This window comes from Acomys minous (assembly GCF_964271855.1).
Source record: "Acomys minous genome assembly, chromosome: 7".
NCBI classification, from domain to species: domain Eukaryota; kingdom Metazoa; phylum Chordata; class Mammalia; order Rodentia; family Muridae; genus Acomys; species Acomys minous.
Genome location: NC_140488.1, coordinates 118,488,538 through 118,507,673, shown reverse-complemented (window position 1 = coordinate 118,507,673; position 19,136 = coordinate 118,488,538). Strand labels below are relative to the sequence as shown.

At 39.3% G+C, this 19,136-nt stretch overlaps 1 protein-coding gene across 1 annotated transcript in view; it reads left to right on the top strand.

Annotated features, from left to right (window-relative positions):
* Window positions 1–10,373, top strand: part of ZNF182 (zinc finger protein 182) — a 38,150-nt gene extending 27,777 nt beyond the window's left edge. Inside the window, exons 4-6 of the mRNA XM_084790054.1 lie at window positions 958–1,102; window positions 1,245–1,379; window positions 7,609–10,373. Coding sequence (XP_084646180.1) covers window positions 958–1,102; window positions 1,245–1,379; window positions 7,609–9,233 — 1,905 coding nt within the window. The 3' untranslated portion in view covers window positions 9,234–10,373. The remainder of the gene's footprint in view (window positions 1–957; window positions 1,103–1,244; window positions 1,380–7,608) is intronic.
* Window positions 10,374–19,136: the final 8,763 nt, after the last annotated feature.

The following is a 19,136-nucleotide window of genomic DNA, read 5'->3' as shown; positions in this document are numbered from 1 at the left end:
GCTTTGAGGGCTGTGCGACTTTCATTTCACTGGGGTAAATACCCCTAGGAGCATGAATGATGGATTGTTAGGTGGTATATGCTTAACTTCACAAACCCTTGGAAAACTGTTTCCCAATGTGCTGTTTCTTCCTTCACATCTGTGACAACAGAGATCCAGCTGCTCCATATCTGCACTACATGATACTGTGAGGTCTTCATTCACCGTAGTTTCAGTTTGAAGTGCCCTGATAATTAATGATGTTGAACAACCTTTTTATGTATTTATTTGCCATTTATATGTCTTGTTTGCTGAAATACTTCACTTTTTGTTTCCACAGTAGTTTTTTTCTATTTGCAGATAGTTGTTATATCTTAGTTTTCATACTTTCCAATAGTTTAACAGTATTTTTATATTATCAGATATCGGATCTATAGTATTTACTTCTCTCCTGTAACTTGGTCTTTTCATTATCTTTTAAAATATCAAAATAAAAAGAATGAGTATCTTTGGAATTTTTTGTGTTACAGAAAAATACTTGACTCAGAAAGATTTGAGGGACTTTGTCCCATACTTTTTTTTTCCTACAAAGACTATGGGTTTAGATACTACATTTAGGTCAGTGATGCATTTTGAGGTATTTTTTATGCTGCCATTTTAGAATTACTTGTTGGAATATACATTTTCAGGAAATGAGGTAGGAACTGAAGCAGAGACTATGGAAGAATGCTACATATGGGATTGCTCTTTCTGCCTTACTTAGCTACTTTTCTCATTAGACTCAGACCCATCTTCATAGGGATGGTGCTACCACAGGGGGCTAGACACTCCTACATTAATTAGCAATTAAGAAAATGCATGACAGATATGCTGGTAAGACCAGGCATTGAACTGGGAGCTCAATTATCAGTTCTCTCACGTTATATACTTATCATTCAGTGGTCAGCATTGTAGAATAAAAGAAGCTTGCCATTACAGGAACTAGTGACATTTGAAGATGTAGCTGTGGATTTCACCCAGGAGGAGTGGCAATACCTGAACCCTCCACAGAGGACCCTTTACAGAGATGTGATGCTTGAGACCTATAGCAACCTTGTTTCTGTGGGTACGGTGGCTTCCACAGGTAATATTTGACGGTTCTTGTATTGCTTGCTTGATTTCACATTTTCCTCTTCTTAATGGGAACTCACAATATTGGTTAAATTGTTTGTGTCAAATGACAGGTCCCTTGTGCCTACCCCAAATTGCAACTTCTTCTGTTTCAGGCTCTGAAGACCAAGGAGGTGTCTATCAGTTATCATCTTCAGAACCGCAGGTTACTAAGCCAGATCTCATTATCAAGCTGGAGGTTGAAGAGCCGGACCCAGAAGATGGGAACATTCCAGTTTGGAGCTTTCCAGGTAGTATCATAATGCCCTCTGTCTTCTTTTTCTTGTAAGCTAGATAAGATTCAGGGCTTTCTTCCTCTCCTTTTCCTTCCTAATTTCCATTGAGAGGTTTCTTATGCACAGCTGTCTCTGTTTTATGCTATTAGTTATCAGTTAATTACTACTTAGGCCAGTTAATTCACTAATAACTGCAAAATGGTGAATTTTTAACTTTTTTTATTCTTGGGAATTTCAGAAATTTATACAATAAAATATGATCACTCTTAACCAACCCTGTCCCACCTCCTGTTACTCCCATAGTCCTCTCAACATATCTTCCTCCCAATTTCATGTTAGTGCTGTCCACATGTTCGTGGATGTGGGGAGACTCAAAGCAGCTGTTACCTGCACGAGCTCAAGCCAGCCCAAATTGCAGCATAGATTGAAGGTAGACAATCACCAAACCTCAGCCCTGACTAATGAACGATTGGATAGAAAAGAGAGAGTCACTGTTTGAGACTATGACCCCTAGTAGGACTCCCATGATCCAATGAGGAGACATTAATTGTTATTTACTCATTATTTAGCTAGAATACTTCTGTAAAGACAAATTGTCACGGCCATGGAGGCACATGCTCAGCAGTCAGAAGGCATAGACAGGAGGATCTCTGTGAGTCTACATAGTGAGACCCTGGAGAGGGGGGATGAGAGAGAGATGGAGGGGGGAAATTGATCATGGTTTCCCCCTCTCTCTACTCTCTCTACTCCTTCCATCTCCTCCCCACCTCCACTCCCATACAGATCCACTCCCTTTCTGTTTCTCACTAGAAAACAAACAGGCTTCTATGGGATGATAATGAAATAATATAATAAAGTGATATAAAAGAAAAAGTAACACCTCAAAACTGGACAGAACAAACAGAAGAAAAGAGCCCAAGAGAAGGCACCAAAAAGAGACCCACTCTTTCACACACTCAGCAATCCCTTACAAACACTAAACTGGAAGCCATAGTACATATGCAAAGGACCTGTAGGGTAAAAAGAGAGGAAAAATGTGTATACATAGAAATAAAATAAACATAAAAAAATAAGATGATATTTTTTTTAAAAAAAGAAGAGACCTGACATGAAATTATGAGACAAGGAACTTTCAAAGATGCCATTCAGTTCATTGTCTGTTTCTGGGCATGTAGCCTACCCTTAAGAGTAGTTTGTTTCCCCAGTGAGACTCCCTTGAAGAAAACTAAATTTTTATTTACAGGTAGTTATCATTTGGATATTGCTTCTGGGTTAAGGATGGGGGTTTGTGTTCACTTCTTCTTTCATCTCTAAGGCCCCAGCTGGTGCAGACCCATGCAGACTAGCGTATGCTGCCTAAGTCTCCGATAGTTCATATGTGCTTTGCTCGTGTTGCTTTATAAAGGCCTTGTTTTGTTGTTATCCTCTATCCTATCTAACTCTGCCTCCCAAGGCACTCCCTGAGCTCTGAGAAGAGGGCTTTTATGGAGACATCCATTTAGGGCTCAATGTTCCAAAGTTCTCATTCTCGAATAATATCTGTATTTGTTCCCATATGCTGCAGAGGGAAGATTATCTGATGATGGCTGAACAAGGCACTGAGCTATGAGTATAGCAGAATGTCATTATGAGTCATTTTATTGCTGCATTTTTTTAGAATAATATTATTTGGTTTTATGCTAGGTCCCTGGGCTACCTAGTCTAGTTTTGTTTTATTCTTCTCTCATCTCAGTCACAGTTACCCCTCCCTCCTCTCCTCTCAGCCTCTTCCCCCCACCTCCCCTCTCACCTAAATCCACTCCTCCTCCATTTCCCTCCAGAAAAGAACAGGCCTCCCCAGGATATCAACAAAACATATCATAACACCTTAAAAGAAGACTAGGTACACACCCTCATATCAAGGCTGGATAGGCAACCCGACAGGAGGAAAAGGGTCCCAAAAGCAGGTAGAAGAGTCAGAGACAGTCCCTGCTGTCACTTTTAGGGGTCCTGTAGGAAGAATAAGCTATATAACTGTAACATATATGCAGAGGGCCTGGATCAGACCCATGCAGGCTCCTTGGTTGTCAGGTCAGTTTCTGTGAGCCCTCTGAGCCTGGGTTAGTTGATTCTGTAGGTTTTCTTGTGGTGTCCTTGGTCCCCTCTGGCTCCTACAGTCCTTCTTCCCTCTCTTCCATGGGATTCCCAGAGCCGTGGGTCTCTGTATCTGTTTCCATCAGTTGACGGATGGAGCCTCTCTGATGATGATGATGAGTTCATATGATCTATTGATCATATTGAGGTAGATCAAGATCTATGCTAGGTTCTGGTCTATGAGTATAGCAGAAATATCATTAGGAATCATTTCATTGACCTGTTTTGGTTTTTTTGTTTGTTGCTTGCTTGGTTGGTTTGTTTGTTGGTTCATTTTGCTAGTGTTTGGTTCTATCCTAGGTTTCTAAGCTAGCTAGCCTCTGGTTCTTGGCCATGCAGACAGTGTCAAGTATGGGTTCCCTCTCATGGTGTGAGTCTCAAGCTGGATCAGTCACTGATTAGCCACTCCCACAAGTTCTATACCACCTTAATCCCAGCACATCTTTCAGGCGGAAGTTCTTAATCACTCCAAGCAGTGTTGCATATGGGTCTCATCTCGTGAAGTGGGTCTTAAGTCACATCAGCTATTGGTTGGTTGCTCCCACAAGCTTTGTACGACCATTACACTGGCATATCTTAAAGGCAGGACACCATTGTCAAAGAGGTTTTGGCTGGTTTGATTTTCACATTACTCCTTTGGTAGCATGAAGAGTATCATCTTATACCAAAGATACTAACACGTGGGGGTGAAGTTTGTATGCGGGCACCAGCTTGACTTCTTCATGTTCAGTGAATTGTCTTCAGCAATGGGGCTTTGCAGTCAGTTTGCGGAGAGCAACCTATAGTCTTGACAAGAGGCTGGGCTGTTTACCGGTTCCCATAGGACCTTTGGCCAACAACTCAATTATAATCTAATCCCCGTAGTAGTAGAAGCTTCATTTGGTAACAAAAGATAGTCATTTGAGGTTCTATCTCCCCTATAATTTGGTGATTTTATTCAGATTGCCTTTGCATTTGTGTGTGTGTGTGTGTGTGTGTGTGTGTGTGTGTGTGTGTGTGTGTGTATTAGGAAACTTCTACTGTATTAGGTTTCCATACTTCCCCTCTAATTGCCCTTAATTTTAACTGTCTCCCCATATTTTCTCTCTCAACGCCCTCTTCCTTTGCCCTTCCACTTGCTACTCTCATTCCAGTCTCCACCTCTTCCCCCATCTATCCATAATTATCTATTTCCCTTTCCTGGAAAGATCTACACACACACACACACACACACACACACACACACACACACACTCCTATACTTTATACCTGACTTCTGTGATTCTGCAAACTGTACCATTATTATCATTGACATAACAGCTAATAATCAGCAAATACATACCATATTTGTGTGTCTGGATCTGGGTTACCTCACTCAGGGTGATTTTTTTTCTAGTTCCATCTATTTACCTGTAAATTTCATGATTTCATTTTTTTTAAACTGATTACTACTACATTGTGTGAGTGTACCACATTTTCTTTATCCATTCTTGTGTTGAGGGGCATCTATGTTGGTTCCAATTTCTGACTATTGTGAGTACAGAAGCAATGAGCATGGTTGAGCTAGTATCTCTGTGGTAAGATAAAGCGTCCATTGGGAATATGCCCAAGAGTGATCTTGGGGTAGATCAATTCCCATCTTTGTGTACCATTCTGATTTCCATAGTGGCTATATAAGTTTGCATTCCCACCAGCAATGAAGGAATGTTCCCCTTGTTTTACATCGTCACCAGCATGAACTATTATTTAGTTTCTTTTTGTTTTGTTTTTTACCTTAGCCATTCTGACTTGTATATGATGAAATCTCAAAGAAGTTTTGATTTGCACTTCCTTGGTGGCTTAGAATATGGGACATTTCTTTAAGAGTTTTCTCAGGCATTTGAGTTTCTTCTATTGAGAATTCTGTTTAGATTTGTACCCTGTTTTGTTTTATACTCTACTATATACAGTTGTTTGGCTTGGTTTTTGAGACAGGGTCCCATTGTTTAACCCTGGCTGTCTTTGGACTCACTATATAGACCAGGCTGGCCTCTAACTCATAAAAATCTCCTGCATATGCCTCCAAATTTCTAGATTAAAGATGTTCACTATCATGCCTGGCCCAAAGCACAGTTTTATTTGCCACTTTTCACTTAGTATTTGAGAACACTTCAAATATATATTTGCATATATATATATATATAATTCATTTTCTTTTATAGTAATATAGTAACTCATAATAACAGCACACATTTAGTTTAGTAAACATTTAAAGTATTTCTTTGATGGGATATAAGCTCTGTTGTAAGTATTTGAATCCCTCTGAATATCCATTTTGGTGTTTTATAGGTGGGAAAAATATACAAATAAATTTGATCAAATGAAAAGCTCAGTGGATATTTACCCCTCATCTATATGTTCCCCATGGCCACCACAGGGGCCAACTATTTCTGACTATGTCAGGAGGTTCAGATTTAGCAGATCCTAGAAGAGGTTTGACTCCCTCTAAATGCAACTTATGAGACCTCTTCCTGTGAGTCAGTGTTCATCCCTTACTAAGAACATGTGCTTTTCTATCTAAAGAAAGGAAGTCACAAGAAGGGAAAGCACAACCATGTGACCTATTTTTAAATCATTGTTACTATAGGAAACCTGAGTGTAATGGAATTTAACTTGAAACTTGAGAAGTAGCTGTAATACAGTTGTTTCAACTTTTCTTCATGCTTGAAGATTTTCATATACAATCTTAGAAATTCCAGAGGCTAGAGAGCTAGCTCAGCAGTCAAGAGTACGTGTGTTGCTCTTGCAAAGGACCTGGGTTCAGTTTGCAGCACTCACATGGTAGTTCACAAGCATCCACAACTCCAGTTCCAGGAAATCTGATTCCCTGTTCTGACCTCTGTGGTCACCAGGCACATAACATGGTATACATACATGCAAGCAAAACACTTCTACGCATACAATAATTAAATCTTTAAAATATGAAGTAAACTTAAAGACATAATTCATATAGTTGTGCACATTTTTAGATTTTGTTAGATTCAGGACATCATTTATTGTAAGATGTCACTAAATAATTGAGTTATGGCATGTTGATAGCATTGATTTTGAGCTACATTTATATTCAGGGATGTTAAAATGTATAATATTTTATAGATGATGAAATATGAAATTAAATAGTTTCACAGTTTAACTGTCTAAATGAGTGGTGCAAATTATTAAGTACATTAGCTGTTAATCAAAACTTTATCATGTTATAGACGCTTACTCTGAACTTCCTATATAATTTGAAACTGCCACTTAGAAGTTATATAGGTTCTATATGTAGCAAAATACAGAAGATAGGAGGGAATATATATAATGAAACATCATCAAGTCATAGAGTTAAAATATACACAGTTTGTTACTGAAATAGAGTAGACAGTAATGAAGACAGTGGTGTTGAAAGACTGTAACTGTGTTGAGGGAGATATATTTGTGAAACTTGATTGAGAATATTTTGGGTTTTTTGAGCTCATTATTCTAGATTTTCTGTCATATGGAGCCAGAATCACTAATATTGAGTTTAGGAAGCACGGCGTTATATTATTCCCTAGATGGAGGTAATATATAAGTCATGGGTTATCAGAAGTTCATATGACTAAGCCAAGTGTAGTGCTACATGCTTTTAACCCCAGCACTCAGGAGGCTAAGGCAGGTAGAGCTCTATGAGTTCAAGGTTAGCCTAGTCTACATGGTAGGTTCCAGGCCAGCCAGGTCTACATAGTGAGACACTATCTCAGAAGAAAGTGCATTTAGCTAAGAATTAAGGGTGAGAGATGAAATAAAGCAGAGATAAGGCTCTGAAGTGTTATGGGAAGCTTTTCTTTATCATAAAAATGGCAGTACATGAGAATATACCAAAAGATCCTGTCTCTTTCTTTTGGCACTCTAAAAATGATATAATAGCCTCATCTGAATCACAGGAAAAGTTCTTATAAGATGCACTTAGAGAGAGACAAGCCTAAAAGATCTCAGATGGTTAGTAGTATTAGCAGTAACAATTGAGATAGTAGCAGTATAGCATTAACAGTTGAGATCACAGCATTTCTGAAAAAGGTCTATTCCCCCATAATGACTATAAATATTATTTACTGTCTTTTTTTTTTTTTAGAACTCTGCCAAGTAAATGAGCAATTTGAGAGGCAGCATCAGGATAACCAAGATAAGTATCTATTGATGCAAGTTGGATTCTCTGATGACAAAATAATTACCAAGAGTGGCCAGAACTATACTGAATTTGGAAACACATTCCATCTGAGCACAAACATTGTTGTTCCTATGCAAAGACCTCATAAATTTGAATCCTTTGGAAATAATATGGTAGACAATCTAAATTTACTTAGTAGAAGCCCTACAGAAAATAAGCATGATACTGGGTGTGCAAAATTATTCTTCCATGCAGAATATGAAAAACCTAATTTCATAGTCAAACCCTATGGATATAAAGAATATGAGAAAACCCTCAGGCTAAAGAAAGGCCTTAGCCTTCATCAGAGAATTAAAAATGGAGAGAAGCCTTTCGAATGTGCTGCATGTCAGAAAACATTCAGCAAAAAGTCACACCTCGTGGTACATTGGAGAACTCATACAGGAGAGAAACCATTTGAATGTACTGAATGTGGGAAAGCCTTTAGCCAAAAGTCTCAGCTCATTATCCACCTCCGAACGCATACAGGAGAAAGACCCTTTGCATGTCCAGAATGTGGCAAAGCCTTTAGAGAGAAGTCAACTGTCATCATACATTATAGAACTCACACAGGAGAGAAACCTTATGAATGTAACGAATGTGGGAAAGCCTTTACTCAGAAATCAAACCTCATTGTCCATCAAAAAACCCACACAGGAGAGAAAACCTATGAGTGTACCAAGTGTGGGGAATCTTTCATACAGAAACTTGACTTAATTATACACCATAGTACTCACACAGGAAAAAAGCCTCATGAATGTAATGAGTGTAAGAAAACGTTCAGTGATAAGTCAACCCTTGTTATACATCAGAGAACGCACACTGGAGAGAAGCCTCATAAGTGTACTGAATGTGGGAAGTCTTTCAATGAGAGGTCAACCCTCATTGTGCACCAAAGAACTCACACTGGTGAGAAGCCCTATGAATGTGATGTGTGTGGGAAAACTTTCACCCAAAAGTCAAATCTGGGTGTGCATCAAAGAACTCATTCAGGAGAGAAACCATTTGAGTGTAATGAATGTGAGAAAGCCTTCTCTCAGAAATCCTACCTTATGCTACATCAGCGAGGCCACACTGGAGAGAAGCCCTATGAGTGCAATGAATGTGAAAAGGCATTTTCGCAGAAGTCCTATCTCATTATACATCAAAGAACTCATACAGAAGAAAAACCCTACAAATGTAATGAGTGTGGAAAGGCCTTTCGAGAAAAGTCAAAGCTCATTATCCATCAGAGGATCCACACAGGAGAGAAACCCTATGAATGCCTTGTGTGCTGGAAAGCTTTCAGCCAGAAGTCACAGCTCATCATCCATCAGAGAACGCACACAGGAGAAAAACCCTATGAATGCACAGAATGTGGCAAAGCCTTCCGGGAAAAATCCACATTCACTGTACATCAGAGAACTCACACTGGAGAGAAGCCCTATAAGTGCACAGAATGTGGGAAAGCTTTTACCCAGAAATCCAACCTTATTGTACATCAGAGGACCCATACAGGAAAGAAAGCGCATGGAAGAGGCCACGCCCGCAAGTCAAAGCTCACTGCGTAGTAGTTAGAAAGCAGTGGTGTCTTTCATATACCCCAAAGGAAAGATCTATTAATTTAATGTTGAAAAAGAATTACCTGAATTCTAGCCTAATCACTGGGGTAAAGTCAGCATTTCCTTTTATCTTTTTCACCCTAATGCAAGTGGAAAAAGAAGCAGATACATAATTTCTTTGGAAACCACTATAGTCATAGGGCTGCCAGACTAAGAGACAATCGGGTATCAGTGGATGAGATTTATAGACTTCAGAAGCAGAGCAGCATAGATAAAGACTCCGCTGAGGGTGAAGTTACACTTGACAGTCCATGACCACAGATAGCTATGACTAAGCCCATGTGAGGCCTGAGGAGAAACAGGCAGGCAAACCTTGTATTTGTAGTAAGTAATCTGACAGATTTGAAGAACAGCTGGAGGCAGGGGAACTGAGGCAAATAAGGGGATACAGGGTCTTGTTTACCGATTTGGGGAAAGTAAAGTGTGAAGAACATATGGTAGGGGGTATCTCAATTGTTTGAAAAAGCTGATCGTTCTACAATGTGCTCCTGACTTCTCCACAAGATCCACTGGCAAATAGCAAGACCAGGAACAACTTTTCTCATTCAAAGAAAAGCATTTAAAAGTAATCAAACCCACAAATAAATTTTACCTTCTAGGAATACATTTATCCGCATGTGTACAAAATGATCAAAACACAGAGGTACTTATTGGTGTACTGTTTATAAACAAAAGATTAGAAGCTGCTCAAATCGCACCATCTGGATTCTGCTCCCTGAAACTGTGATATATTCGTACAGCAGACTCCTCAGAGACAAAAGTGAACAGAAAAGAACATGGCTATCATTTCTGTACTGAGTTGAGATAATCTCCAAGTTACATCATTAGCTAGAAAAAGCATGGTGCAGCACAGTGTGTATGATGTGCTACCATTTGTATATAAAAAGAAAGAATTGGTAAGTCCAGAATTGGTTGTGTGTATAAGCTGTTTCTAGAAAGGAATAAAAGAATCTGATTACATATTACCTTACAAAAGGAAAGGGGTGACCAAGGAGGTGAACCTTGGAGACACCTTTATGTTCTTTCATCGCTTTGAAAGTTGTACAGTGTGGATCGACTACCTTTTTGAAAAATAAATCTTTAAAGCTGCATTTTATTCCTTTAATAGTTACTCTAGATACAGAATTCACAACACTTAGTATATGTGAGTTCAATAGATTTTAATTTATTTTCATTGAATAAATTGAATAACCAGGCACACAGAGGAGCAAAAATATTCAGTCAATTACTAATATATGTACACATTTTCCCTAAACATCAAGTCAAGTGAACTGAGGTCATCTGGGACCATATTACACATGCCTAAAATAACTAAAACTAGAATACATTTCATATTTAGGGTACACATTGACACCCTTTGGGAAGTTACTTTATTAAAGTCTATTGATATCTTTTCAAATCTTAAAATGATTTTAAATGACTCCATATACATACACTGATTGTACAAAAAGCATAAAATACCAAATCAATGTAGGTAGTTTGCTCCCAATATCAAACTAGTGCTGGTGACATGTATTTTCCAATATCAGATGTGAAACTGAGCCCCATGAGAATAATATAGCAACATTTGCTTCATAACAAGTGGTCTTATTTGTGAATTACTGTATTTGTAGCCCTCTTGCTAACGTGTCTATTCATGGAGTCTATATCTAGCATTAGTAGACAATACAAGCTATGTAAAACCTGGAGGCCAGCAGGGTTTATACTTATCAAAACAGATGTATTAGACCTGGGTCTGTTTGTAACTTTCTAGACCACTTATTTTTTTTAGAGTGTTTGGCTGGGTGGTGGTGATAACACCTTTAATGCCAGTGAGTTTGAGGCCAGCCTGGTTTACAGAACGAGTTCCAGGATAGTCAGGGCTCCACAGAGAAACCCTGTCTTGAACCACCTCCCAAAAAGTGTGTTTGTGCATGCATGTTGAGGCTAAAGAGTCACTCTCCAACTTTTTTTGGGGGGGTCTGTGCATGTCCATATATATTTTACAGAGTCAAATCCTGGAAGTTAAATTGCTTTGATAATAGATTTCTAAATTGCATTTAGAAAGTTTAATATAACTGCTCTCAATGTTTCTCTCTCAAATGTCATAGCCCCAGTCAAACAGTACTTAATATGTAAATATTTGCTGAACTTGAGTCCTCTGTAAAAGCTCTTTTAACTGCTGAGCCATCTTTTCAGCCTTTTTTTTTCCAGTACTTTAATTCTGAAAAAAACTGAGCCATAGACTCAGAGTGAGAGAAGAGTGTTTTATGCTGGAGGTCCGACATGGGGCTTTGCAAATGTGAAGTGCTCTCACACTCTGCTGCATCCTTACTTTATTTTTGAGCTCTGTAAAACATATGTCAAATTCCAGGGAGAGGAAATTTAAGGCTGACTAGCTTATTCCTGGTGAATTCTTCAGAAAATATACCCAAGGGAACTGGATATAGCTATTTGATCTTTTTACCAGTAGAAAATCACTTCCATTAAAGGTCAATCTGCAGTAAGGTGAGGGTTCAGATTGTACCTTGTCATGGGAATCCTGGAACACCTTCCAATGCCACAGATGGCAACTTGTTCCAGCTACATGTGCTACATGTGGGCAAACTGAGGTGACAGAGACAAAGACAGAGACAAAGAAAGGCATGAGGATGAACTGCAGGATGTAAATGTGCTGAAGTTAGGGAAAGAGGGGGAGGGTAATGAAGCACCAAGTGCGGGTAAATGGGGCAGTAAAGGGGGGAATTAGAGAGTGAATAGGGAAAGATGGGGAAATATGATATATCCAGTGGTGTAAGGTACTTGAAAATAGTTGGGCATAAGTAAACATGGGTAGCATTTGAGGATGAATGGGCAGAGCAGATTATATTGGAAGTAAGGTAAGGCAAGGGATAGCAAATGATCCTACTAGATGCAGTTGGGAACGGTGCAGTTGAGTGAAAAGAGGAAGCAGGATGGCCCATCAGAGCAGACTGCTGGAGCGAAAGAATGATGGGGACTTGTAGGTAACAAAGATATGTGGTATGAAGAGTTATAGTCACGGGACCTTGGGGCAATTGGTAGGACCCAAGTGGTGAATTCCGCTATGAGCACAGGTATGAGATAGGAACAATCTGGACTCTGGACTCAGTGCACAATGAAGGGCCACTCTGTTCTCCATGTCCTTGTTGGCATTTACACTTAGTATGTCTGAGGTCATCATATATCCAAAAAAGGAGCTGGGAATTAAAAAATTGAATCTCTGAAGATGAGGAAAAACCAAAGAATCTGTAAATTATTAAAATAAATGAATTTAGCTAGGTTGGTAAATACTAGCCCAAAGTTTAAAAATTATTTTTCTTTGTACTAGCAATAACCATAACAGGGACATAATTCAATGTGGGGGAGCAGAAACACATAAGAAAGTCATTCACTGAGACTCTTGAAAGTAGTTGATTGAGGAGTAATCTATAAATGTCTAGAGAGCATTAGGAAAGGAGTGGAAGATAGCTGGAAGGAAAGTTTAAAAAAAGCCATGTATCAGGTTCTGGGAGTGAGGGGAGCTGGGGCCCACTCTCAAACAAAATGTTGTAGTGAACTGCGAAGATGCCTTGTCACTGAAGGATTTGGCTTCCATATGTTGGAAGCACCAGACACCAGTATTCTTTAAGGAGGCATTATGGCAAAAGATGGATACCCACTCAATAGCTAAATCTGTCTTCCAGTCACCACCCCAGTGTTCCTTACTGGTGCTCTCTCACTTTGCAACTTTAGATTTTTCTCCTGTCCAGGGCACTTTCTCAATATGGAGACCATGTCTGCTTTGAGAACTTGGCACCCTTAGATAGGCATGATTAAAACGGTCAGACCACCCATGTAAGCTTGGAGTGTTGTCATGGCTAAGAAACACCCATTTCTGTGCAGGCCAAGTCAGGCCATTCTGCTAGACGAGGGAACAGATGTTTCCTCTGGGGGCCACAGAAAATGGAAACACAAGTACACACATGGGGGAATGGGGACAGTCAAGAAACAAGCTACATGTGTGGGCCCATGTATCAGCTCCTCTGCTAATGCTCTTACTAATGTAGATAAGTGTAATGTCTTAACTATGAGAACACAAGGTAGGCAAAATGGAGAAACAAACATGCAAAGATGAGTCCTAGAAAGCGGGTGTGTCTATGCTGTAGCATGATAGAGTAGTTCCCTTTTTTAAAAGCCTATATTTAAATTTCAGTCAACTCTGTTCCAAAATATTAAATGGAAAGATTGCAAAACTGCTGTTTTATATTGAGTGACATTCTGAATATTATCTCTTTATCAAGCATTTTCATGCTGTTAGCTACTGCCTGTTAGTCACTTAGTAAGTAGAAGATCATAAAAAAAATCTTAGCAAGCCACACATGGTAGCACATGCCTTTTACTTCTGCTTTCAGGAAGCAGAAGCAGGTGGAATTCTTTGAGTTCCAGGATAATTATATAGAGAGACCCTGTCTCAAAACTAAAAAAAAAAAAAAAAAAAAAAAAAAACCAGCAAATCACAAGAACTGTTTGTACAGGTTCAGTTAAATAAAATCAGGCAATTTCTGTTATTCTGGATCATTCAAGTTAAACTTTTTAATTAAATATGAACATATCAGAAATAGGTGAGTATAAAGATCAGAGGCATCTAATTAGAACTAAAATACTTTCTGTTATATAATACTTATATCTCAAAATCATCTCTCTCTGTTGACTAGCTAGAAATCCTCAAACTCACTAAACACTGCAGTATGGATGTTTTGTTTTGAATTTTTCACTAGTTCTGTAAATTCTATAAGTTTGTACAATGTGTTACCCCTCCCCCAAATCCATACCCCCCAACTTTGTACCATTTTAAAAACACCCATCAAGTCCAATTTGTCATACTCATATATTCTTGGATGTGTGGCCTTCCACTGAAGCATGAGCCATGGATGACAACAAGGAAACAGTGTCTTCTGGATACAGCAGGCAGTTGCATATATGCGCTTGGTGGTTGTGACAGCATTTTTAAGACTAAATTCCAACATGGAGAGAGGAAGTGGGCATGAAGTCCCACTCCTAGGTGAGGAGCTATTGTTGGCAATTGATAGCCACTAAAAGAGGGAGAATCCGTTTTCTTTATGGAATTCCAGAGCATGTAAATAAGGGGTTATCTGACTTGTGCCCTCTCTTGGGCTCTTTTCCTTCTGTTGGCCTGTCTTGTCTGACTTCAATATGATGGGGTTTGTTTGATCTTACTACATTTTATATAATATTTTATATATTTGAAATGAATGAGTCATTATATACCTAGCTTCAGGGGTAAAGAGTAATTAACAGAACTGTCATTTATGCCTCATGGGAGAGGGAAAATCAATTTTCTCTAATGGAATGACACTGGGTCAAACACTCTAAGGCAGAACTCATTTTCAGGTATAGTTAACCAACAAGTAATGGACTCCACAAGTTTGTGTGTTTGTGCTTTTATTTGGTTACAAATTGGTTTTTTGTTTGTTTGTTTGTTTGTTTGTGGGTGATATATTTTCTAGGTCCTGGGCATTGTTGTTATACTGGGTTTTCAGGTTGTTTTTTGAGCAAGAATATATAGTTAAATTTGTGTTATTAGTGAGGAAGAGAGGATGTGGATGAACTTGGGGAAGGGGAAAATAGCTAAATATATTTAAATTTTAAATTTATTTTTTTATTTTTATTATGTTTATTTTTTTCCTCCTTTATTAATTTATTCTTGTTACATCTCAATGGTTATCCCATCCCTTGTATCCTCCCATTCTTCCCTCCCTCCCAATTTCCCCTTATTCCCCTCCCCTATGACTGTTCCTGAGGGGGATTACCTCCCCCTCTATATGATCATAGGGTATCAAGTCTCTTCTTGGTAACCTGCTGTCCTTCCTCTGATTGCCACCAGTTCTCCCCGTCCAGGGGACATGGTCAAAGGTGAGGCACCAGAGTATGTGAGAAAGTAGTATCCCACTCTCCACCCTACTGTGGAGAGTGTTCTGTCCATTGGCTAGATCTGAGTAGGGGCTTAAGGTTTACCGCCTGTATTGTCCTTGGCTGGTGCCTTAGTTTGAGCGGGACCCTGGCACAGGAGACAACTTCCTGAACAGAACACCAACAGCCCAGGCATTAATGTCAACAATTAATAAATGGGCCCTCATGAGGCTGAGAAGCTTCTGTAAGGCAGGTGACACTGTAAAGAGAACAAAGCGACAGTCTACAGACTGGGAAAAGATCTTCACCAACCCCACATCTGACAAAGGTATAATATCCAAAATATATAAAGAACTCAAGAAATTAAATACCACCAAACCAAATAACCCAATTGAGAAATGGGGCATGGAACTAAAAAGAGAATTCTCAACATAGGAATATCAAATGGCTGAGAAACACTTAAAGAAATGCTCAACCTCCTTAATCATCAGGGAAATGCAAATCAAAACAACGCTGAGATTCCATCTTACACCCATCAGGATGGCTAAGATCAAAAATTCAAGCGACACCACATGCTGGCGAGGATGTGGGGAGAGAGGAACACTCCTTCATTGCTGGTGGGAATGCAAACTAGTACAACCACTTTGGAAATCTATCTGGTGCTATCTCAGAAAAATGAGAATAGGGCTTCCTCATGACCCAGCTATTCCACTCCTTGGAATATACCCAGAAGATGCTCCAGCACACAGCAAGAAAATTTCCTCAACCATGTTCATAGCAGCCTTATTCATAATAGCCAGAACATGGAAACAGCCTAAGTGTCCGTCAATAGAAGAATGGATAAAGAAACTGTGGTACATATACACTATGGAATACTATTCAGCTATTAAAAACAAGGAATTCCCGAAATTTGTGGATAAATGGATTGAGCTAGAAATGATCATAATGAGTGAGTTAACCCAGAAGCAGAAAGACTCAAATGGTATATACTCACTTATATCTGCATATTAGCCCAAGGGGCAGGTCCCACGAAAGACTTCACTTACCAGGAAACTGAGACAGAGAGGAGGACATTCTGGTGGGACTCTAGATGAGAGAATTATGGGAGAATGGCAAAGTAGAAGGATCCAGAGGGTCCTAGAAGCCTACAAGTTAAATTTATTTTAAGTTAAAAAAAGAAAAATACCCTGGCAGACCTTAAGCATAGCTCATTGATGAGAGAACTTACTTATGCATAAGGTCCTGGGCTCCATCCCCAGTTATGCAAATGATAAAAATTTATTACCTAAAATGGATATTTCAGCTTTGAATTTTTTTTTATTTTTCAAATTTTAGAATACTTGCCTAGGCTTTACAAGTTGAGCATCCTTAATCTGAAAACCCCAAATGCTCCAAAATCTGATTTTAATAGTTCAAGAAAAGATAACAATAAAAGATAAAACCAGGTATGATGGTGCACAACTTTAATCCCAGCATTTATGGAGCAGGCAGATATCTTGAAGTTCAAAGCCAGCCTAGTCTACAAGTCAGTTCTAGGCCAACCATGCCTACATACTGAGATCTAGTCAATGGTGGTGGTGGTGGTGGTGGTGGTGGTGGTGGTGGTGATACCAGGGCTCTTCCTTGACTCATTTGTTATTACCAAGGTGAATTTTACATTGTACTCCATGGATTTGAGCTCTGGCTGTTCCAGGAAACAATGCAAACTTGAGTGTTGCTTAAAAGATAGATATTTGATCCCATGAAAGAACTGAAGTGCTCTGTGCATTAGAGGTTCTCCATATGTGCTGGCTAGTTTTATATCAACTTGACATAAGCTAGATTCATCTGAAACATGGGGACCTCAATTGAGAAAATGGCCTCCATAATATCCATCTGTCAGGCACTTCTTAATTAGTGATTGATGGGGCAGAACCTGTCACATTATGACTGGTGGCATCCCTCAGCTGGTGGTCGTGGGTTCTATAATAGAATAGGCTGAACAAGCCATAATGAGTGTCTTAGTCATTCCTTGCTGTGAAGAGACACCATGAACAAGGCAACTCTTATAAAAACAAAGCATTGAATTGGGACTTGCTTACAGTTTAGTCCATTTTAATAATGGCAGGGAGCATGGTGGTGGAGAAAATGGTAGCAATGCTACATCCTGATCTGTGGAGGGGGGGGGTGGGAGGGAGGGAGAGAGGGAGGGTGGGAGGGAGGGAGGGAGGGAGGGAGGGAGAGAGGGAGGGAGGGAGAGAGGGAGGGAGGGAGGGAGGGAGGGAGGGGGAGAATACAACAATCAACAATGTTGGGCCTGGCATGGGCTTTGGAAACCTCAAAGCCCAGCCCCAGTAATAGGAAACTGAAACACCTATCAGTAGGGTGAGAAATGTACAACTGGCCTCCAAGCCCATAAACCTCACCCACAAATGGCATATTTAACTCCAAGCTAGACTAGATTCTGCCAACCTGCTCTTAGTACACATGGTGAATAGTTTAGCCTCCACCTCCTGTAAAGACCAGGCTAGAGACACTCCACTTTTGCTAGGCCTCCATCTTAGTACCTAAGGACTGACTCAAAATTCCAGAAAACAACCCTAACTCAGTGATTCACACCCAGAAATATACAGCAAAAACTATCTACTTGTTATGATATAGTCAACTTTTTTCACTTCTGTCACTTGCTTACAGATATACCCAAAGACTATTTTGAGTAGCCTTATTTGTAGTGGATGTAAATATTTTGCTTTGATCCCAAATGTGGGAAAGAAAACAGACTATGAAATGGCATATGGTGTTTGTCCACTAGAAGAGGAACTGCCTCATGCAGGGCCGTGGTCCTTGCCAACTGATAAAGTACGGGCTCTGAAAGGAGATATATATGTATATATATATATATATATATATATATATATATATATATATATATATATATATATATATATATATATATATCCCAAACTAGGGGCTTGGTCTTTTGGCTTTTACATCTCTTTGCATCAGCTGGCTGTTTAGCACTTTGAGATGCTCCTTGACAGAAACACTCCAGACAGTGCTTTAAGATTCTGGGTTCCAGTGTCTCTGGTTACAGTCACTTTTGCTGAAAATCTGGTTTGCTCTTTAATGGGTCTGCTGGAATCCTGACAATGAAGAATGGAATCTGCCCAAGGAACTGAGTCTTAAAAACCTAGGTTTTCAGGTTGTTTTTTGATCAAGAACATAGAGTTAAATTTGTGTTATTAGTGAGGAAAAGAGGATGTGGATGAACTTGGGGAAGGGGAAAATATAAAAATATATTTAAATTTTAAATTTATTTAAGTTAAAAAAAAAGAAAAATACCCTGTCAGACCTTAAGCATAGCTCATTGATGAGAGAACATACTTATGCATATACTCCTGTCCCCATTAACCTCTTTTCTCTCCTATCTAGAGTAAGTGGGTTAGAAGGGAGGTATAGGCATTAAAGAACCCCAAATAAAGTAGGTTTGTAAGATATCGAAGCCTACACTTAACCCCTTAAACTTGTCAGAACATCTTGTGGTTTACCCTTTTAAAAACCCTTCCCCATACCCATCCTTCATAGCAGTCCTGCTAGCAGCTAATCAAATCTTTTAATTATAATTGGATTGAGTCTATTGTGTTTTCCCAGAAGTCACACACTCCATAATAATCCCATGGAATTGTAATTGGAAACGGGGCATCAGGAATTAAAGGTCAAGTACAAGCATAGAGAGGCCCTGATCGGGTCATTGTCCAAGAAACACCAGAGAGCTCATGGGTTCTCTTCCCACAGGGAAAAAGACTAAATGAGGACACAGGAAGGAGGCGGTTGCTCAGAAGCTAAGAAAAGTCTCACCAGAACCATGTGCGTGCATGCACACACACACCAGCCCCCACATGCAAAAAAAGAAAAAGAAAATCAGATTTTGGAGCACTTGGTGTTGTTTGTTTGTTTGTTTTG